We start from the raw sequence: 22,929 nt of genomic DNA, 5'->3' as shown, positions 1-22,929 counted from the left end.
CGCACTTGCTGTAGAGGTCAGAGGTCAGTTTAGTATAATTTGTGACGACAGGTGTTTCCCCACAGCCTGCATCCTTAAAGTAAAACCAGCCGCAGGCGTTCAATCAAGCACAGTCATTGCGAAAGTAGCTATAATTTTCTTTAACTGGCAATCACCTCATTTGTGTCTGAAGCCAACTGTCCATGAATCGCACAACAGAGTATTGAAAAATTGCCTCTCCTGGGTAGGTCTGTCCTCTGTGCTGAACCACAACCTGCGTAAAAAGTAAAAAAAAAATAAAGATTCTGTCTCTTCCCCGGGGTTAGACTCGCAGGCAAGTTTCTGAGGAGTTGAGAAGTTCTGTGCCCATGGGGGCGGTGAAATGACAGAACTCGCGAAACAACATTAAGTCGGCAATTTTGCCCCGTTAATGTGTTTATCGCAAGTGATTTTCATTTCTCGTGTCTAATAAGAAACGGGGGCACTTTCATCGCTGCGGATGCACTCTGAAAATTGTGAGAAAAGAAGAAAATGTTGTGTTGACTGTCGCCATTAGGGGGTTGCGAGTCTCCCAAACGGTTCGCTTGGAGATCATTTGTCTGTTTCCATGACAGGCACAAAATTGTTTTTCGTTCGACTGTTTCCCTACATGAGGCAGCAATCATGGCTCCGTAGTTATATTTTCATAAAAATGTTTTTCTTTTGTTTTTGTTTTTTTTCCTTTGCATGATGTATCACCCGTGGAATGTCATTTGGAGAAGTTTTAAGTTAAAGCTTAAGTGACTTTTGCTAGAAGTTTCTCTCATTAAAGGCTGTGCTTTCTAAATGGGATGCCGCTCGAAAAGGTTCCACTTAAGAGAATCCGAATGTAGGTCACCTTCAGATGTCCTGACTCTCTAAGTGATTACCTCCGTGTAGCTCATCTTATGCAGCTTGCTCGTAACAAAAACTGAAGGTCACGGCTTCAGTTCCCTTTGAACACACATACTAGTAATGTTACTTCATGTTTTTCAGTAATGGCATCTGCTGGGGGGAAAAAAATAGATGTTAATGTCCATCCTCCATTTTTCTCCACAGGAGACGAAAGACAAGCTCAAGGAGACCACGGCCAAGCTGACCCAGGCCAAGGAGGAGACCGAGCAGATCCGCAAGAACTGCCAGGACATGATCCGAACCTATCAGGTGACCGCTGCTGGAGGAAGACCAGTGGACAGGCAGTCAGTCAGTTTTGGGGGGGGGGGACTGGGTGGCTCTTGTTGGAAAGACAATAAGCTTTGTCTAGTAACTGATTTGTGTTGTAGAGGGAGTCAGTAGGTAGAGTTGTGGAGTTAGAGGTATGATTAACAAAAGAAAAGCTGTGTGAGATGGTTCAGTAACACACTGAGTGCAAGAACATATGAAAGTGGTGACTGAGATTTCAGTTAGCTGGTTTAATGAGCGGCTAGTTTCGAAGCAAAACTGAAGTGGGTGTCTCCCAGTTTGAGTGAGTTTTTTTTCTCTATTGAGCACGATTGGATCAAACCCCTGCAAGGTATTGCACAAAAATGGTGCCTAAATATCAGCTCTTGAAAACCTTGTTCATTGCACCAGTGCTGATGTATGCACACATGGGATAGCGAAGGCTTGGTGCCCATGTTGTTCTCACCAATCTAGCTTCTAACATTTTGTTACTTGTTGTTGTTGTTGTTGTTAACAATCATGGAGGTAGACAAGATGCTACGGATTTGAGGATCAGAGTTTTTTTTTTTTCCTGCATATAAAATAATGTTGTTAGCCATTGGCCACTAGAGGGCAGTAGGGAGCTTTGCTAATGAATCTGTGGCTCCCAAATGATCTGGATGCATTAATTGTCAAAATATGACATTAAAAGGAGCCATTCATTTCACCTAGGCTCCTTTGACAGTCATGAGGAAATGAATAGCTTGTCTAATTAATCTGTTCTTTCTTCTCTCTCTCTCTCTCTCTCACAGGAATCAGAGGAGATCAAGTCGAATGAGCTGGATGCCAAACTACGAGAGACAAAAGGTGAACTGGAGAAAAACAAGCAGGAGCAGACAGACCAGTTTGAGGTTAGTTAGAAACACACACACACACACGCACACACACACACACACACACACACACACACACACACCTCACTCTGCCCCTCTCCTCTGTCCCCCTCTTTCCCTTGCTCTCATTTTCCTAAACCTCTATCACTTTCATCTGCGCACACACACACACACACACACACACACACACACACACACACACACAGACCCTATTTCAGTAGCAGTGGCCCACATTTCCCGCGGCGCATCCGACCATGGCAGACTGTCGCGCTCCCCTCCTCACCTATCTCTCACACCAAACAAGCCTAGGATGCTGGTTGGTCATGTCCGCTCCGCCACTTCTTCGACCCCACCCCCACCCCCCTCTGTGACACGCTTCGCCACCACCGTGCCCCTCCGCCTCCGAGTAACCTCCCTGCAGAGAGCCTCAAAGCAGGGCACTTAGGGGCAACGGGCGGAGCCTGCCCTCCTCTGGTGCACCCGGTCAGAAGGGACTCGTTCAGACTCGCGCCGCCCTGACAGGACTCACATGTCGCTGGGCACAGGGGTCATCCCCAGTGCATTGAGAATTATATATTTATTTCATTTTGCCTTGCCATTACCACTGCTGCACTCGGAGCCGAGCCTTGGGTGCAGATAGTGTGTGTGTGTGTGTGTGTGTGCTAATGAGTCTTGCGTAAGTGGGTGATTTTCATCACATTTTCCACAAGCGCGCTTCATTTCTGAGCAGAAGCAGGGCATCGTGTTTTGTTGCACACGCTCTCTGTCCACGCTCATCCACAGGCAGTGCTGGCCTGAACGGCGAGCTCCTGTATAATATGGGAGACTTGGTCGCTGTGGAGCTCCTGTATAATATGGGAGACTTGTTCACTGTGGAGCTCCTGTATAATATGGGAGACTTGGTCACCGTTGAGCTCCTGTATCATATGGGAGACTATGGGAGTCACTGTGGAGCTCCTGTATCATATGGGAGACTTGGTCACCGTGGAGCTCCTGTATCATATGGGAGACTATGGGAGTCACTGTGGAGTGGTAGAGTACAGATGCGGGGGTGCAGGGGGGTGGGAGGGGGTGGGAGGGGCTGGGAGGAGGGTCCTGCAGGTGGGGAGGAGGAGGGCAGAGTGCAAAGTCATTTCCCCAGGGGCACTTGAGGGGACTATAAATAGCCATGGGTCTTTTGTGGACATTGCTGACCACAGCAGTGGACATAAACAGACACACACACACTCTCCATCTCTCTCTCTCCCTCACTCACTCTCTGGCACACTCACACACACACTTTTATACAGATCCACACCCTGTAATCAGACTTCACCAAGTGCTTTGTTGCCATGGCAAACTGGTTCTAGAAGCCCAGAACCAGTTTATTTTGGTGACTTGTTTGTTTGTCGATTTGTTTATCTGTTTGTGTTTGTGTTCATTTGCTTTAAGTCATTATGCAGATGTATACCCCCTGCTGCCTTTGATTTGCTTTCCCACCGGCGGCTGCCCGACTGAGATAGCGGAGCGACTGTGAGCATGGGCCCACCTCCCTCTCCGCTCCTCCTCCTCCTCCGTCCTCCTCCTCCCCTCCCTCCGGTTCTTTCCTCTTCCTTCGTCCCCGCTCCAATCCTCGACTCCCTGTTTTGGCGGATGTGATGAACACCTGGTCACCTGATACAGAGAGTCCCCTGGGTGTTTGCCGTCTGTCTGTGGGTGTGTGTGTGTGTGTGTGTGTGTGTGAGGGGGGGCGCAGGAAGAGGCTGCTTACGTCGGAGTTTTGGAGAGTTTTATCAATGAGTGCCGCACACGCACACCTCTGCGTAATTAGTCCCATTAGCATTTTCATTTCCCGCATTAGCGTTGCCTAGCAGGGGCCGCTCAAGCAAGGCTGATGAATGGAGACGAATTGATGAGGGCTGGAGAGGAAGGTTGAGGGAGGAGGGGGGGAGTGCATGGATGCTGAAAGAGCCAGAATTGTGTATTGATATCCTGTTTGTGTGTGTGTGTGTGTGTGTGTGTGTGTGTGTGTGTGTGTGTGTGGTAGATGTACCAGCACAAGGTTAAAGAGTTGGATGACCTGAAGAGGACCTTTAAGGAGGGCATGGATGAGCTCACAACACTAAGAACCAAGGTAGGTGTGTTTTTATATATGTGTGTGTGTTTGTGTTGCATTTAAATTGATCTTTATTTGGGTTGTATGTGTGTGTGTGGGTTTGTGTGTGTGCGTGTTTGTCTAGCATTTAAATTGATCTTTATTTGGGTTGTATGTGTGTGAACTGTGCTAAAGTGTTTCTCATTATGTGGACTCTTGTCAGTGTCCGTGTGCCTGTTCCATTGATGGTGTACGAGTGTGTGTGTGCGGAGAATTGAGTGATAATTGAGCTGCAGTCATGCCATGTGATTGTGGTTATATCGTGCGTGAAATGACTGTGTGGGTGAAGACATGTGTGGCCCCATCATGTGAATGTTAATCTACACATTTACTCTGAACTCTCTCTCTCTCTCTCTCTCTCTCTCTCTCTTTTACAATTATCCTGCTCTCTCGCTCTCATTCATGCTGCATCTCATTTCTCTCCTTTGCTCTTCGTCTCCATTCTTTTCTGACCCATGACTCAATCTTCCATCTCCCCTTTTTATCTCATTATCTCTCCATTCTGTCTCTCTTCCTCTCCCTCCCTCCTTTCCTCGCTCTCTTCCCCCCTCTCTCTCTGTCTCACTTCCTCTTCCTCCCTCTCTTCTCTCTCTGTGTGCTAGGTGAAGTGTCTGGAGGATGAGCGCCCACGCTGGGAAGATGAGCTGACTAAGTACAGAGAGATCATCAACCGGCAGAAGGCCGAGATCCAGAAGCAGAAAGAGAAGCTGGGGGCCATCCAGAGACTGGAGGACCAGCACCAGAGGTGAGACCATCTGTCTCAGTCTCTCTGTCTGTCTGTCTGTCTGTCTGTCTCCCTGTCTCTGTCTGTCGGTCTGTCTGTCTGTCTGTCTCTCCGTCTCTCCAGAGACTAGAGGACCAGCACCAGAGGTGAGACCATCTGTCTCTCTGTCTCCCTGTCTCTGTCTGTCTGTCTGTCTGTCTGTCTGTCTGTCTCAGAGACTAGAGGACCAACACCAGAGGTGAGACCATCTGTCTCTCTGTCTGTCTGTCTCTCTGTCTGTCTGTCTCTCCAGAGACTTGAGGACCAGCACCAGAGGTGAGACCCTCTGTCTCCCTGTCTCGGTCTCTCTGTCTGTCTCCCTGTCTCGGTCTCTCTGTCTCTCACACACACATGCAAACTCCTCTCCAGCTCATCTCTAGTGAGTTAGCAGTTAGCAGCAGTAACAGTCTTGGGCACTCGCTCCCAGTACCAGAGCGCCGCTCCTGAGCTCGTGATGTGACCGGTCTGTGTGCACTTCTGACGGGGGGGGGGGGGATCATGCTGGTTTATGGACGTTTTCCTGTGGCAACTGTCCAAATCTGTCCTGCGAGTGCTGTGTGAGGTGTAATGGGGTCAAAGCTGCACTGCTCTCCAGAGGCCATAGGAGAGGCGGAGGGGGACCGCCGAGAGAGGAGGACGAGGGTGGATCTCATCCATTCAATCCCATAATGCCATTTACCGTTCAATTACTGTCTGGAGATGGAAGTAGGGGGAGAGGCATTCATTTTCAGTGGTGCTGAGGCATAGAAACCGAAGTTGCTTAATCGCTTAACTTTGCTTAAAAGCAATTAGAGTGAAATTCATTCATAATTCAAATGAGGTCTTTGGCATGGCCTGCGTGCCACCACAGACTCCATCTTAAAAGAGCCTAGTGGCAAACCTGAAGAGTGGAGGGTGATTGAGGAGAGTGATCAGTCCAAGGAGCCACTACTTCAGCCTGATGGATCTAACCGGTCCTGTCCTTTCTCCTGCCCCCGTCCATAAAGAAACAGCGGGACCTGCACCGGGGGGGACGAATGTTGCGTTCAAAATGTGAAATATATAATGGGCATTTTAAGAGCCAACATCAAAAGACGTTTATGACCCAAATAAGCCCTGATATATTAGAAAAGAGTTTGGGGAAGAGGTAGATGAAGGAAAGGAGGGATGGAAAAGTGTTTCAGTCTTTTCTTTCTTTCATATCCTTTCCTCATCCGTCTCAGACTCTTAACAGGGCCTGATGTCTGGAGCTGATAGATGGAGTGGTGTTTTCATTCGTTTACGTTTGTTTTCCTGTCCTCTCCTCTTCTTCTCCTCCCGGTCGGTCCTCAGGGATGAGCAGGACCTGGCGTCTCTGCGTGAGGAGGTGGACAGCCTGAACGGGCAGATCACGGACCTGCAGCGGGACGTGCAGGGCAGCCGCACGCGCGAGGCCGAGCTGCTGGGCTTCACCGAGAAGCTGACCAGCAAGAACGCCCAGCTGCAGTCGGAGAGCAACGGCCTGCAGGCGCAGCTGGACCGCCTGACCGAAGACTGCCGCGAGCTCAAGGGGAGGCTGGAGGAGACCGAGAGGGCCCTCGCTGAGACGGTGTGTGTGTGTGTGTGTGTGTGTGTGTGTGTGTGTGTGTGTGTGTGTGTGTGTGTGTGTGTGTGTGTGTGTGTGTGTGTGTGTGTGTGTGTGTGTGTGTGTGTGTGTGTGTGTGTGTGTGTGTGTGTGTGTGTGTGTGTGTGTTATTCATACATGTGTTTGTAAGTGAGTGAGCGAGAGAGAGAAATACTCCTGTCGTTATTAGCCATCAGACGCCATGTTTTGTTAAAGACGCTGCTCTCTCTCTTTAATCTTGGTGTTTATGTCCTGTATTTCTATTTTGGTCAGTGCTGGCACAACTAGACTTAAACTGTGTGTGTGTTTGTGTCAGGTGTGAGTGCACATGTGATGAAGGCCTGTGTGATTATATGTGTGCGTTGAGGTTGCATACCACTTGACTCTTTGAGGGCTTGCTTGGCACTGAAATAGTGTAGTTTGTACATGTATATGTATGCATCCTGGCTTACGTGTATGTGTGTGTATGGGATCTCTGTGTGTGTGTGTGTGTGTGTGTGTGTGTGTGTGTGTGTGTGTGTGTGTGTGTGTGTCTATGGGATCTGTGTGTGTGTGTGTGTTTTAGACAGCCAAGCTGAAGCGTGAGGAGCAGCACCATGTGGAGGAGGTGCGGGCCCTGCAGGCGGAGCGCTCGAGCCTGCAGGCGGAGACGGCGCAGCTGAAGACCCGTGTGGACGAGCTGAGGGACGAGCTGGTCACGCAGAAGAGGAGGCAGGCCATCAACATCAAAGACCTCACCAAACAACTCTCACAAGGTCAGAGAACACACAGACCCTCAGCAACATCTTCAGACGTGCTTAGAACGCTGTGCAGAACCTCACCAACTCACACAAGGTCAGAGAACACACAGAACGCTGCTTAGAACCTCTTGGAAGCTTACTAGGAAGTACACTAAAAAAAGACAAGTTACTTAAAAAATGAAGGTTGACATGCGTCTTGCATCAGATAAGAACATTTTGAAGGAGCATCAGTGGTTTCGTCAAGAGTTAAACAAGAGTAACTGTATAAACGAATTAGCTAATATGGTTAATAGGAAGCTTACTAAATTTCTAGCACCGAAACGCCATTACCAGCCCCATTGTCTTTGCAAAGGCAAAACTCTCAAAATAACCACACTAATCCAAGCACTGTTCAAAATCTCCCTGGGTCTCCAGAACTCCGATCACACACACACACACACACACACACACACACACACACACACACACACACAGCCAACACAAAGCCTGATGAGTGTTGGGCACAGAGGGCTGCGATCAGAAGCCTGATTCCATCCGCTCTCAGCGCTGTGTGGTGGTGCGGCGGCTCTGTATCCGGAGCTGTAAGGAGGCTCCGTAATGAAGCGAGCGACACTCCTGATCCCCTCCCCAAAGACACCCCCACCCCTTCTGCCCCCCAAGCCCCCCTGCTGCTATTTGTAATTACGGAGCCATATTGATGCTCTTGTGGGGGGGGGGGGGGGGTGGTATACTGGCACGCAGCTCAGCACACAGATAGAAAGCCAGACAGACACACACACAGGACAGAGACAAAGATAGAGAGAGACAGGCCAAGAGCAAAAGATAGACAGAGAGAGGGTGAGAGAGAGAGAGAGAGAGAGAGAGAGAGAGAGAGACACAGCTAGTGTGTAAGAGCGGTAGAGCAGAGTGAGAGAGAGAGAGAGAGAATCAGATAGTGTCTCCTTCACAGAGAGAGAGAGAGAGAGAGAGAGAGAGAGAGAGAGAGAGAGAGAGAGAGAGAGATGGTGAGTCAGCTAGCTTGGCAGGTCCGCCGGAGAGAAGAAAGAGTAATTTAAAGACAGCAGGATGGCAAAGAGGGCATAACTGCTAGTATGGTTGGCAGGCGCAGACAGGAAATGACAAAAATGAATATACAGGGATGTGAGCGAGAGAGAGAGATGAAGGCCGTGAGAAAGGGACGACAGTGGGAAGCAAGGGATCAGTGGACAGATAGAGACTAGAATTGTTTAGAGGGCAGAAGGACTCCTCTTCTGTGAGATTCTGGAAGGGAGGGATAGAAAGAGGGAAAGAGAGAGACAGAGAGGAGCAGCGAAGAGGAGACGAGGAGAAGAGGAGAGGATCAAGATAGGAGAGGAGTTGAGGGGTGCAAACACTTTTCCATTCACAGCTTGAGCCGTTCAGGAGGAAAATGGAGAGAGAGACGGAAGGAGGGAAGACTACAGAGCAGAAAGAGAAGAGTCTCCACCACAGGAGAGATGGAGGGACAGAGACAACGAGAGAGGGAGGGAGGGAGGAGGAGGAGGGGGGGGGGGAAAGAGAGAGAGAGAGAGAGAGAGAGAGAGAGAGAGAGAGAGAGAGAGAGAGAGAGAGAGAGAGAGAGAGAGAGAGAGAGAGAGAGAGAGAGAGAGAGAGAGAGAGAGTTGGATGGAGGAGAGAGCCTGGGGAACTTGTACTTAGTTTCTTTTGCAGTTGGGGACGGACAGGGGAGCATACAGTACGTGGAGGTATTTTTGAACAGGAACTATTTCAGGTGCCTGCTTCTCTCAGGGAGCCCTGCAGTCTCTCCTCCATCTCCCGGCCCTGCACCTGGGGCTGGCTGTAAGAGCCTTTAATTGACCTTGTTTGACACGATTGGTGGATGTGTTCCCCGGGGGAGACAGGCTGTTATATAAGCCCATAAGCCTTACGCCATTACAGGGGAATGGGAGTCTTGGGGGGGACTGAGGAGGAGGCGGCGGCGGCGGCGGCGGCAGCAGTGAAGGAGAAAGACAGGACGTAGTGTGGCATGTGCTGGTGTTAAAGTACTACCCCCCCCCCCCCCCCTCTCTCTCTAGCTATCTATGTCTGTCTCAAGATAGTTTGTGTAATATGATTACAAAGTAACCTTTGTAGGACTCCTTGAGCATTGTGATGGTTAAAGTGTTGTTAAAAGTCTCTCTCTTTCTATCTTTGTGTGCGTGTGCGTGCACAGCGAGGAAGAGGCTGGACCAGATGGAGAATGGTGGATGTGACCGGGACGTCAGCAGCATGGGAAGCCGCTCCAGCTCGTCAGGTATCGAGGCCCCATCCCGTCTGACTACATTACCCATAATCCGTCAGTATGCACCCAAATGAATGTGTCAAAACCCTGTTCTTTGGCTTTTATGCAGCATCTCAAACAGCAAAACATCTAGTCCAGATTCTTTTCTTGTGTGAAAGTTGTGAAGACCAGGCTGATAGAATGGCTCAGATCCCCTGCTTAGCTTTGCCGATGTTAGAGCCATTATCAACTTTCGATCTTTTCTATTGGGTGCCATCACCGTGGCTTATCCCATGAAAGTGATTGTAAAGGGTGAGAATGGGAGCTCCTCTTGAGAAAATTGCCTTGTAATCTCCATCTCTCTTTTTTGTTTCTCTCTTATTCTCTCTTTCCCTCCCTCAATCAATCATCCCCTTTCTCTGACTCCTTTGCTTTTGTCCTCCGACATCCCTACTGTCCTGCTCGTGTTCCGTCCTTCTCTCCCTCCCTCCTTCCCTCATTCATTCATCCCCTCTCTCTCACTGCCTCGCTTTCTCTTCCCTCATCTCTCCATTCCACCCACCATTCCCCCTCGTGCTCCCTTCTTTCTCTCACTCCCTTCATCCCTCCATCCCTCCCCATCTCCAACGCCATCTCTCCCGTCTAGGCTCTCTGAACGCCCGCGGCAGCAGCACGGACGACCGCTCGCCGGAGAACCAGTCCGGCGGCCCGACGGCGGTGGTGGTGGACAGCTTCCCCGAGGTGGACAAGGCGGTGCTGGTGGAGCGCATCGTGCGCCTGCAGAAGGCCCACGCCCGCAAGAACGAGAAGATCGAGTTCATGGAGGACCACATCAAGCAGCTGGTCGAGGAGATCCGCAAAAAGACAAAGTGAGTCCGCGGGGGCGAACCGGGGAAAAAGAGAGGAGCGGAGAGAGGGAGAGAGAGAGGAGTGGAACACAGAAGAGAACAAGGAGACGACCTCCCATGTTGTCTTTTCCGGTCGCCCTTGCTTTGACACTAACACGCATTGCTTTTCTGTCTGGAGATTTTTTTTATTTCTTCTGTCTCTATTTTTGACTTTCATTTTTGTGCTTTTAAGTACTTTATGATAAAGCCGCTCCTTGGCGTTGTGACAATATATGCACAGCTGTAGCTCAAGGCTTTATTCTTTTCCCCTTTGAAATGAGTTCCCATAAAGGCAAGTTTTGAAAACAAACAAACAGGGTCTAGACGGCATCTCTAGGCCCCAGCTTGCTTCAGGGTCGGCCATCACGGGTCCCTTCCTTGTCGTCGGCAACTGTCTGTTCCTATGGTAGATTGTCTGTCCGTCTGTCACGAAGGGAGTCGAGGACCGGAGCCATCGCTCTCCCATGCAGGCAGGAGACATCTTTTCAAGATAGTTCATGTTTTTTGCTTGTTTTGTTTTGGTGTTCTGACACATCTCATCTTGTTTTTTGTTTTTTGTTTTTTGTTTTTTTTTGTCGCCAGCAGACTCACAAATCCCGTTTGTCAGTTTCCCTCAGACAATGGTAATTGGCCGCCGTTCATTTAAAACAAGTCACGCATTCATAGACACATTTATACACACACACAGTCTTTGACAGCCCTACACTCACACACACACACAAACACTCACATACAACCTCACATTGCATACACACATATGCTCATTCACACACTACAGACCCATTTTGTCACACACAGACACACACACACTCACACACACACTCACACACACACACACACACACACGGTGGCCTTGTTGCTCCCTGGCAGCCCGCTCCAGAGCTAAGATGCTCTGTGTTATTTATAGCTCTCTTCTGAGGGGAGCGAAAGGAGGAAGGGGGGTGCGTGATGCGTCAGCAGGGGTCCTGACGACATCACATCCATATTCATTGGCAACCCCAACCCACCCCCCCCCACCATCACCAACCCCAAAAACACCTAATCTGGCAGGCCACGCACACCGACCTGACGCAGGAGCGGCGAGATTAGACTCGCTCCATCACCACCACCAGCACAGCCACTCATTCTCTGGTCTTTTTCTTTTCTTTTTGGTCTTTCTTTCTCTCTGTTCTTTTTCACTCTGCTATTCCTTTATTTCCATTTTTGGACGTGTTGTTTTAGATTATTCAGTTTGAGTCCTTGCCATTGTGCTTCTCCTGCCACAAACCTGTCAAGTCTCCAAGCTTTTTTCTAGATATGAACCCTCCATAGACGGCTTTACTCATGTCCTCCCGCCCTCTCCCCCTTCATCATCCATATGGGCCACTGGCCTGACTTCCACCCCCACCCCCCGCTAGCCCATTCATAATGCAGCATAGAGAGTCTCTTCAGTCGGGACGTGCTCATGTGGGTCCCCCAGACTTGGGCCCCAGCTGGGCGCTCTTTCTTCTGAGGCAGGTGGCCATGAGCTCGTGATGAAGGGAGGAACATTCCCCAGACAGCCAAATGGGCCATGTTGGAAGTTTTTAAGGCCAGTTGCCTTGGCCGTGTCCATTAGCGGTGCTTCATCAATGACACAAACTACAGCATGACTTGAATTAGTATGAGATGGGAAAAGTGCTATTGATTAGACTTCAGGTACCTGCCTGCCCGTCTCTCATAAAGTGTGTGTGTGTGTCTGTCTGGGTGATCCTGTAAGCATGATCTGTGTGTGTGTGTGTGTGTGTGTGTGTATCATCCCTGGACTCAAAGACATCCCCTGTGGGTGGAGGGCGACCTGCATGCACATGTAGCCCATGGCAACCAGTTTCCTCATATTCACGAATGCCAGCTGGCATAGGGGGAGTCCACACAGACTCTCCGCTCATGCCAGTCTCCGGCGGCCGTCCAGCTCTGCCCGCTGTGCGCCGGGCATACAGCTGTGTGTGCCCAGTGCTGCGGGCGTCGCCTCGGCCCTCCTCCACCAAACTGTCCTCTGGTGGGAAACCGAGACGGTGCTTGTGTGTAGTGCATCTTTAAAGAACCCTCATGCCATGTACACGGAACGTATTCTTTCCACAGAGATGTTGTAGAAAAAGGTTCTCAGCAGAACCTTTTAGGTTACTAAAGAGGAACTTTTTTTAATGGAACTGTTCACCTTCTAGTTCACACTCTAGAGAAGCATAACAATGGGAGAACTACTGGCAAGTAAATAATGCCATTTGGGAAAATCTGATTTGATTTTGGTCTATGGGTCTACTGGCAGTGCAAGATGAGATGTCTGGGGTTGATCCTCATCCTCATGTGCTTATAGGCTTCTAGCGTGCAGTATCCGCTCTCGACACCTCCTCCTCCTCCTCTTCTCTCCCGAGGAGCTGACTCTCCCGCTGGGTGAGAATCAGGTCAGCCTCCGGAGCTCTAACACTGCCGCTCGCAGTAGGGGAGCAGAGAAAGAGGAAGCCCCAGAAAAAGAAAAAAAATGGCTGTCCCCCTTCCTGTGTCGCATCCATTAGGAAACGGCACCAGTCAGTGCTGGAGGAGGTGGAGCCTCGGAGGCTAATGGCTGCCAAAGAGTCTCTGTGGACCCTCCTAGCTAGACGTGCATAACCAACTGTAGATTTTTTTTTTTACTGTTGGCTCATATAGGTTTGCCTTACCCCATAGCCTCCAGCATCTTTCAAACTTTTTCTTACAAATTATTATTATTTTTGTTTTGATGCTTTTTTTTGTGTTAAATACCACTCTGACGGGACTGGGCCCGAAACGGACCCAAGGCCAGTTCGAGGTAAGATGTGTTGTTTTCGTGTGTGTGTGTGTGTGTGTGTGTGTAGTGGTGTGTTCTTCCTTAATTTGTCTTCTTTGGTTTGCTGTGTACTTGTTCCTAATTGTTATTCATGTGAATTTGCCTTAAGGGTTAAGTGTTAGTGCTCCATGTTAATTTGCCCAGTCTCAAATTTTCCCAGAGTTTACCGCTGTCAAAAAAAAAATCTGTTCCACAAACTCCTTGAACTCCTTAAAGTTTGTCCGGCCCATGAAACTTGGTATGCTTCCAGCTGTCTACTCAGTCACATACCTTGAGAATTTCGCAGAAGTTGAGAATCAAAAGGTGAAGGCTCAAAAGAGCTCTTTCAATTGTGTGAGGATTAGAACTGATCAGAGTGGTCTTTAAGTGGATATTGAGTCCTCTTGTACAGTCACCATCTTCCACCACACCCGACATACACACACACAGGTACACGCATACACATAAACACATGCATTAACACACACTCAGTTTCATAATCGCACGTATGCACACACACTCATGCTACAAGTTCAAGTTCAAGTGCTTTATTTGTCACATATGAGAACATGTAGTGAAATGTAAAAACAGACGTCATATGCACCCGGTCACCCGTGGCGGATGCACAAACACACACAACTCTCATCTTACCCCTCCCCCTCCTCCACCCTTCACCAGCCTCTATCCATCCCTCCATCCTCTTCTTCCTCCCCCGCCTCACACAGTCTCAATGGTTTTCGTGAGCCCTGTGCGCTTCATACCACAAGCACTCACCTCTCCTTCTCGCGGGCCTCTTTGTGCGGACTAACAGCCCCGTCTGACGGACCCCATTTAAAACACCCCAAGTCCTTTCATTCACCCCCCGTGCGTCATCGTGGGGAAACGAGGGAGAAGAAAAGACGGCCAAACAACAGAACGATCTGCAGCGTGAGCGGCGTCCATCTCCGCTCTTCTATTTGGGGGTGGAAATGATTCACCACCACCACCACTACCTTCTGGTTGAAATGAAGGCCGAGTGAAATGATGATGGCAGTAGTAATGATTTCGAATTATCTCTGTCGCAGACCTGGTTCTGCCGTTCGCCGTTAAATTGAGCCATTACCAGTGCAATTACCCACCGCCTCGTTTGGCTTCATTACTGTGTGTTTTATTTAAAGGCAGATAACACGCTTAGACGTCATTGTCTATGCATTTTATAACTTTCAAAAGGATTTTTTTGGGGAACTGCTATGTTTCCTGGCGTCAGTTATTTCTTGTTTTGGCGAGTCCACCAGTAAAAGGTGACGGTGAGTTTCACCACTGTTGTAATCCCCCTTAATATCTTTTTGCCAGTTATTGCCAATATCAGTGAGGAACTCTGGTGTATCACCTCTCCATGACTACTTTTATTGAATGAGGAAGCACCTCACATTGGATCAGTGGTGACGATGTGCACATCGCAGACACGTTCCAGTTTCACAAGTCTGGGGCTTTAGCCCACTTAATGCCTGGAGCTTCTGTCTGTGCGTGTGTGTGTCTGTGCGTGTGTGTGTGTGTGTGTGTGTGTGTGTGTGTGCGTGTGTGTGGAGAGCAGCCGGTCCTCCAGAGCAGGGCATGTAAATGAACATCCTGTGGCAAACGATAGCGCAGGAGGAGGAGGAGGAGGAGGAGGAGGAGGAGGAGGAGGAGACGACGACGACGAGAAAGAAAGCTCTCCAAACTAACCAGTCAGTCATACCAGCCAGGGGAAGTGAGAGCTGGGCTAGAAAATGCTTCATTAGTGATTGCTGGAGAGTCGGCTCAGTGAAGTGTGTGTTTGTGTGTGTGTTGGGGGGTGTGTGCGTGCATGTGTGTGAGTGTGTGTATGTGCACATGGAAGCACATGAATGTGTGCTGAGATGTGGTGGGTATTCAGTGTATGCATAGTGCACAGTATGTCCTTAGATGCTTTATGCTCTGTTTTGTGAATGTGTGTGTGTGTGTGTGTGTGTGCGTGCGTGCGTGCGTGTGTGTGTGAGTGTGTGTGTGTGTGCGTGTTCATGAGTGTAAGTGAGGGAAGTAAAACTCCATGGAGTTGTCTTGTCCGTCTCTGATGTCTCTGGCAGAGAGGACTGCTGTCTGTAGGGACGCACACAGCCCAAAGAAGCGTAATTAAGACAGCCTTGACAGGAAACACACACACAGTCTCTAGTTCTGTCACACTCATCCACACACTCTCTAGTTCTGTCACACTCATCCACACACACACACACACACACACACACACTAGTTCTGTCACACTCATACACACACACACACACACACACACACTCATTCACTCACTCACTCACTCTCTCTAGTTCTGTCACACACACACACACACACACACTCTCTCTAGTGCCGTCACACTCATCCACACACACACACACACTAGTTCTGTCACACTCATCCACACTCATTCATACTCATCCCTCTAGCTAAGCCCTCTCCCTGGCCATCGTTCTCTTGTTAGACTGGAACAGTTATAGCCTCCTCTCCTCCTCTCTCAGAGCCCTTACTTATCCTCTTGTTAGATTCTCTCTCTCTCTCTCTCTCTCTCTCTCTCTCGCTCTCTCTCTCTCTAGCACACCCTCGTTCACAGTGGGATGTGGAGGGGTGAGAAGAGAGGTGTCAGATGATCTGTTCTGCTGTCATGGAGTGTGAAAAGGGGGAAACCTCTAGTGTAGATTGCTGTCTAATCAACCGCTCTCCCCATCTCTGTTTCCCCCTTTCTCTCTCTCTCTCCTCCTCTCCCTCTCCTTCCTCATTCCTCTGTCTTCTTCTCTTTCTCTCTACTTTGCTCTGTCTTCCTCTCTCTCTTTGTGTCGGTCATTCTGCCTGCCTCTCTCTCTCTCAACTCTCTCTCTCTCTCTCTCTCTATCCTCTCTCTCCATCCCACTCTCTGCCTCACTCTTTCTCTCTCTCTCCATCCCTCTCTCTGCCTCACTCTTTCGCTCTCTCTCTCTCTCTCTCTCTCTCCATCCCTCTTTTTCTCTCTCTCCATCTATCTCTCGCCCTCAGGATCCTTCAGAGCTACGTGTTGCGGGAGGAGTCGGGGGCTCTGTCCACGGAGGCGTCTGACTTCAACAAGGCCACCCTGGGCCGGCGCGGGGGCATCATGGCCTCGCTGTACACGTCGCACCCGGCCGACAGCGGCCTCACGCTGGAGCTCTCGCTGGAGATCAACCGCAAGCTGCAGGCCGTGCTCGAGGACACGCTGCTCAAGAACATTACGCTCAAGGTGTGAGCACGCACACACACACACACACACACACACACACACACATGCATGTGTTTTTGCCGTACATCCATACACACCTGCATACATGTATGTACAAACCACAATCACAACATGCTGTTTCTGCATATTTCCCTACACACACACACTCACACATAAGGAAAAACATGTATAGCATTTACCACACTCAGGCCTAACAACCACTCTCCACATTTTCACTCTATAGAATACTTAAAGTATAAACATGGACTTAAACCTGTACACACAGTGTCTTCCACAGCTACTAAAACACTGTTCTGACACATTTAGTACACACCTGGTCACATTTAAACACTCAAACACTCCCGTGTATAAACATATCATCTGTACACTCCCTCAGTCTCCTCTCCTGCGGACATGCTCTCTCTGTGCCATGGTCATGTGTTTGCTCATGTGTGTGTTTCGCAAGTTGTTTGGTAGGTAGGCAGCCTGTTACTGTCCGTGTCCTACCGCTTTACAACAGCGCAGACAAACAAACAAGCCACAGCTCACCACCGTTTCATGAGAACCTGAAACATTGAACATGACCTCTCCTCTCCTTTTCTTTTATCCTCTCTTCTTCTCTTGTCTTTTTTTCCCTCCTTTCCATAGCAATGTATCAAACTGCCTAGGTGTGCCATCCCACTCCTCCTCTCCTCTCCTCTCTTCTCCTCTCCTCTCCTCTCCATTCTCCTCCTCTCTTCATCTCTCATTGCTTCTGCTCTCCTCTCCCCTCCTCTGACGCCCCAAACTCTCTGGCAGGCCAGTAATCCAGGTCAGAGTCGCCCAGAGCCTCTCGCGGAGGAGAGAGAGCGGCACACCTCTCCTGACGGGGAGAGAATTAATGGAGTTTGTGAGGGGGACGGGGTTGATGGTGAGAGCAGGGATCTGTAATGGAGGAGGACAGAGAAGGAAAAGGAGAGAGGGAGAGAGGGAGGGAGGGAGAGAAAGAGAGAAAGAGAGAGAGAATGCAGTGGCAGGATTAAACTCTAAGACATAGATGATGAGTCAATCAAACTCCTGTTCTGTAGAGGCTCTGCTTTATCCCTGCCCTAAGGTATCGCTGCCTTGTCCTCTCATCTCTCTCTATCTCTCTCTTTCCCACACACACACACACACACATACTCACTCACTCACTCACTCACTCACTCACTCACTCTCTCTGGGGCAGATCAGATGTACTAACATGTTAGCCCCCGTTTCTGCATAATTTCGACTCCATGTGCGCCTAAAACATGGCACAGTATGTACAAACAGACCACACACCACACACGGCTAAAACTGCATTCTGCTGCAAGAGCGCATTCCCATTAAACTGCGGCCATGGTTGAATGATAGCCCTTCAGTTGCGGGCGCCACGAATTGCGGTTAGAGGACGGAGACATGCATTGATTACTCGATCAGCCACAGGTTTAGAACATTCAGCATGTAATGATAAAGCACTGCGTGCGCTCTCTACGGGCTGGCCAAGTGGCTGTTTGTACTGCACGCTCTACCGTACGTACATCTGCCCCCAGAATCTCAGGCTGGCTCTTTCCCTCTCCCCCCCCCCCCCCCCCCTCCTTCCAGTCTGTCCTTCTGTTCTGTCCTTAACTCTTCTCTCCTTCTGTTTGTGTGAGAGCACCAGAGCACTCTCTCTCTCTCTCTCTCTCTCACTCTCTCACACTCTCACTCTCTGTCTCTCTCTCTCTGTCTCTCTTTCTCTCTCTCACTGTCACTCTCTCTTTCTCTCTCACACTCTCCTTCTCTCTCTCTCTCTCTCTCCCCCTCTCTCTCTCTCTCTACTGCACAGCCACATTCCATTAACCTCCTGCCATTCTGCACCACTGTCTGGGCCTCGCCGTATCAGGGCACTCTTGGGACACGACACATATTCCTGTAGAGGTTCATTGAAGTTCTTACCCCCCCTTACGTATTAGAGCCCCTATGGCATGACTGCACACTATGGGTGTCAAGGGAACGTGCCAATGGGCAATGCTCCTCGCACAAGTTCTGGAAAGAAAGGAGAGTGTTTACCTGGGCAATGAATACCAATAGGTAAGAGATGCCAATAACAAGGTCTGAATGCAGGATCAGCTCAGCTTGGAAATGAAATGAAACATTTCACGAGTGTTCGTTCTGCCTGCTCCCGAGCAAGAGAGTCTGAAATATCACCCCTGTTATGTGGTTAAAGAGAGATGGCTTTCAGTTCTTTTAGAAAAAATGCTCCTACCTCTTTGTTGTTTCCTTTGGGTCTGACTGCTGTTGAAGTGGCCAAAGGCGCCATTGTGACAGGCCTGTCTGTCTGACAAACTCCTGTCATTCAAATAACTCCTTGCCTCAAGTTCACACTGACATCTCTCTCTCTGTCTCTCTTTCTTTGCCTATCTCTCTCTGTCTCTCTTTCTTTCTTTCTTTGCAACAGGAGAACCTGCAGACGCTGGGATCTGAGATTGAGAGGCTAATCAAGCAGCAGCGTGAGCCAGAGGACAAGACTAGGAGGAAGTGACACGCGTTATGAATCCTGCCAGCAGGATATTACATTGTCAGAGCATGGAGTCAGATATACGGACAGTGATACACACCGAAAAGGACCAAAACGTTACGAAGAGCAACCATGATGTCCGACCAACTGCTATGGACTTAAACCTAACTGAGCCACACATGCACGATGAAACACACACACACACACACACACACACACACACACACACACACACACACACACTGCATGATTGATTCCAACTGAAGGAAAATACTCTAACTCTAACGTGCCAGAGCGCCGCTCACACTCTCATTGGCTGACGTTCGTGAGGAACCGCTTGTCTGCAGCCAATCAGAAATGCCCCCCTCTTCCCAACTGCTCTTCAACCCCCTCACTGTCCTCCTTCTTCCTCATCTTCATCTTCCTCTTCCTGCTCCCTACTTTCACTCCAGCTGAGACCCCCGCAGTGCTCTCTCTCTCGCTCACACACACACACACACACATTCACACACACACACAGCCCAGCTGTGAAACGGCCCTGGTGTTTGAATGTAGGGTGCCCACGCATTCTGATTTGTCTGCACGGGGAGAAAACGAACAGCCTTGCTCGCACAATGAGCTGCGAAATGGGCAGCAGCTGAAGTAGAACCAGTGAAGGTCGCCTTCCGAAGACACACACACACACACACACACAAACTTCATAACTTCCTTCTGCCCAGCTGAATGCTGACGGAATTGTAACTGTGTGATGTAGAAAGAATGATTTTCTTTTTTCTTTCTCCATCTTCTTTTTCAGAAGCCCTAAAGAAATGGCTGCAACTTCCTGCCTTTTTTCCCTTCATTCTTAACTTGACCTTCATCTATCTCATATCTCTGTCCTCCACTTTTTTGTGTGTCTTTCCCTGTCTTTCTGTCTTAGGCCAGCCAGAAGGAAACAGAGGGCTTTGCTGTCTCTCTCTCTCTCTCTCTCACTCTCCTTCTCCCCCTTTTGCTATGATAAATAAGTGCCATACCACTGAATGTATGTGTTGGTACTAAAAGGCCATGTAAGGTTTGAAGTATGAAGTGAGAGAGAGAACTCCTACAACTCCTGGCCCAAGTCTCCTACTCCCTCAGCTCTCATCAGTTCACTTCTCCAGACCATCTCTCCTCTGCCTCTCTCCTAAACTCAACACACCCCATCCCAAAGCACTTAGCCTGCAGCCATGGTAATACAGCCTGCCCCCCTATTACCACCGGCTTGAATATCTACTCTCCAAAATTCCAGTATGGATGCTCACTGATAATGACTAATCGCTTGTCTTGTGTCTAGAGCTGTTCTTCAGTAAAGGAGTTTTTTTTTTTTTTTATTCCGTTTCCCCTGCTGTGGGGATGAATGAAGGTGCACCAAAAGCATAATTGCTATTATTATTATTTAACCGCTACTGCTGTGGAGTGCCACAGGTATATGTCTGTATATCTGTCTGTCTGTCGGTCTCTCTTTTGTCTGCTCCTCACGTTGCAGAGCCCACCGTAAGAGCTTTTTTTTTATTTGTCTGTGTTTTTAAAGTTCACCTCCCTCTGTCTTTCTGTTGGCCCAACCCTTCCTCCTCCTTCTCCTCATCCTCCTCCTGTCTTCTCTGAGAGGAGGCAACATTGAAAACGCCTCAGCTGGGTTAAGACCCTCATAAGGGATAGGGAAGCAAACAGGCTCAATTATCCCTTCTCCGTGCGGCTGGTTTGAAGATTCCCTCTTGTAAATATTGAGGGCAAAAGTGCAATTCTCCTTTTTTCTTTTTTTCTTTTGTTTTGGGCAGGGCTGCCTTTAATATTTTCACAGTGACGCATCTCTGAGCTGTAGTCGCCCTGGTTACCTGCGATGGTAAGCTGCTCCCCTTCTTGAAGCAGAAACACACACACTCAAATACAATGTCTCTCTCTTCGACACACCCAAAGACAAGATCGCATTTACTTATTGACACTCAAACACAAACACACATTCACAGATAACAGAGAACCTCCTGCACACTTTCTAATAACATTCTCCCTCTTTTACACACACACACACACACACACACACACACACACACACACACACACACAGACCTACACTCGCACAACCTCTTTCACTTACAGTCAGCAGAGATGCTGTCACTCCGCCGCCCTCTCTCGCCCCTTGGCACTTGGAGCCACGCTCGGAGCATTCCGCCAGATAAAATGCGGCTCCCCAAAGGCGTCGACAGCGAGCAGTTATCTTTCCCGTCCAACAGGAAAGCCCGTCGTCATGACTACACTCCTTAACCCCCCCCCCACAACACCAACTCCACCCTTCATTGCCCCTCCCCCCCCCCCCATGGGGTTTTATTCAACTTGGAAGACGTCAGCGGAGCTATTCTCCACCGTCTCCAGACGCCCCTCGCACACACCGTCACATATGCAGTCACCTAATCAGAAGTGAACCGAAGGTGACACTTCATTCAACTGTCTCCGTGGTTACTTTCCAGCCACCCCACCACCACCCATCCATCACAGCGCATTCCAATCAAGCCACCACCTCTTTGACCCCTTTCCGAAGAAGAATGTAGTGTTCCTATGGAGCCTGGCATCTGCCGACTACGATAGCTATGGCATCTGCCCCCTCCCCCCGCCGATAAAGATGTGTTGATTTTGTTTGGGAGTCGACCTGAGACTAGTATTGCTGCAACGCCCCTTCTGAAATATGAACATGACATAAATATGAAGTATCTCTTGAAGTGTGTGTGTTTCTGTGTGTGTGTGTGTGTGTGTGTGTGTGTGTCCATGAGTGGTCAATTGTGATTTGCAATTGTGTTTTCTAAAAGAAAAAAAGAGAACGGAAGAGAAAAAAGAAAACCGCTTTTTTTTTTTTCCTGTTGATTCCAATCTGTCAGCTATGCTCTGTCTGATTGAATAGTCATGAAAACTGTGATTATATATTTGTAGATATGGTAATATTATGTAAATGTTTTTAAAACTATGGTTCCTGATTTCTTTCTGTATATATGGCGTTTACAGGGAATAAACATGCTGAAATCATGTTCACGTCATGCCTCATTGTTGTAAAGCAGGACAGGCCAGTAAATAACTGACAGTGTCACACTAAAGTTTTAGCCTTGTCCTTGATTTAATTAGTCAACAGAGAATTGCCAAAGCCAGAGTAATTTCCACCACACAGCTGGAAGTATAAGAGGCTGTCCTGGAAATCCGCCATAGCACCTTGTGTTGTAATTTAAGTCGTAATAAGCCCAAAGATTTACAGGTAAAAGGCAGGCAAACATGAAAGGGCACAGCTCTAAAGGTAAGGGTCACAAAAAGGTCACCTGTCACCATTAGTCTTCTCGAGAGTGAGGGCAGTCGAACCACAACACGACACAAGCTATCATCGCTGTGCAGGGCTTCCCAGATACTCCGGAGTAATATTACAAACATCATCTGGCCATAACCATAACAAACATGTCTGTTTATAGTGCCATGCTACCTCTCACAAGCCTCTCTCCCTCTCTCCCCCTCTCTCTCTTTTCACTTGTTCTCCCTGTCCCACAGGCTGTCTCGTGTGCTCACTCACACACACACACACACACAGTACCTGTATTATGTTGGATGTCCTCCCCCCATTATCCACCCAAGGACAAGACAAACATAAACTTGAGGACCTGTTCGAACAGCAGTGAAGTGGTGGACAACACAGAAAATGATATAACGCTTCACTTAATCTTTCTTCCACTTTTTTTTTTCTTACTCATTTTAAAAGGCTGTAAGACAGTTTTCATTCAAAATACAATCTGAAAACATGAGTCATCCATTTCTTTCACAAATCAGGTGTTGTCGGAGTCTTGATGGGATGTTTTATGCAGGCTTGCCTATCCTCTCCAAATACAATTTAGGTGGTGCATTTCCTGTTAGCTTACGGCACGGCCCAATAATAGCCGTATTTACATAAGCTTTTGAATATCTCGTTGAAAACAGATGGCACAAAAAAAAAAAAAAAGTTTAGAACTTCTCGAAAACAGAACCGACATCTTCTGTTTGCAATCATTTCC

At 48.8% G+C, this 22,929-nt stretch overlaps 1 protein-coding gene across 3 annotated transcripts in view; it reads left to right on the top strand.

The window, feature by feature from the left end:
- ccdc186 (coiled-coil domain-containing protein 186) overlaps positions 1–21,925 on the top strand; it is a 35,603-nt gene extending 13,678 nt beyond the window's left edge. For 2 of the 3 annotated variants that reach the window (XM_031560667.2, XM_031560665.2), the window contains exons 7-16: positions 1,057–1,161; positions 1,950–2,048; positions 4,057–4,143; positions 4,767–4,909; positions 6,239–6,494; positions 7,075–7,264; positions 9,441–9,563; positions 10,135–10,357; positions 16,194–16,413; positions 18,833–21,925. In XM_031560667.2, the coding sequence (XP_031416527.1) occupies positions 1,057–1,161; positions 1,950–2,048; positions 4,057–4,143; positions 4,767–4,909; positions 6,239–6,494; positions 7,075–7,264; positions 9,441–9,563; positions 10,135–10,357; positions 16,194–16,413; positions 18,833–18,916 (1,530 nt within the window). In that variant the 3' untranslated portion in view covers positions 18,917–21,925. The remainder of the gene's footprint in view (positions 1–1,056; positions 1,162–1,949; positions 2,049–4,056; positions 4,144–4,766; positions 4,910–6,238; positions 6,495–7,074; positions 7,265–9,440; positions 9,564–10,134; positions 10,358–16,193; positions 16,414–18,832) is intronic. The other variant, XM_031560666.2, reaches the window with a different exon arrangement.
- The last annotated feature ends 1,004 nt before the right edge of the window (positions 21,926–22,929 follow it).

Source organism: Clupea harengus, chromosome 23 (assembly GCF_900700415.2).
Source record: "Clupea harengus chromosome 23, Ch_v2.0.2, whole genome shotgun sequence".
Lineage (NCBI taxonomy): Eukaryota > Metazoa > Chordata > Actinopteri > Clupeiformes > Clupeidae > Clupea > Clupea harengus.
Note: the sequence above shows the minus strand (reverse complement) of the source record. Positions and strands in the feature narration are given on the sequence as shown.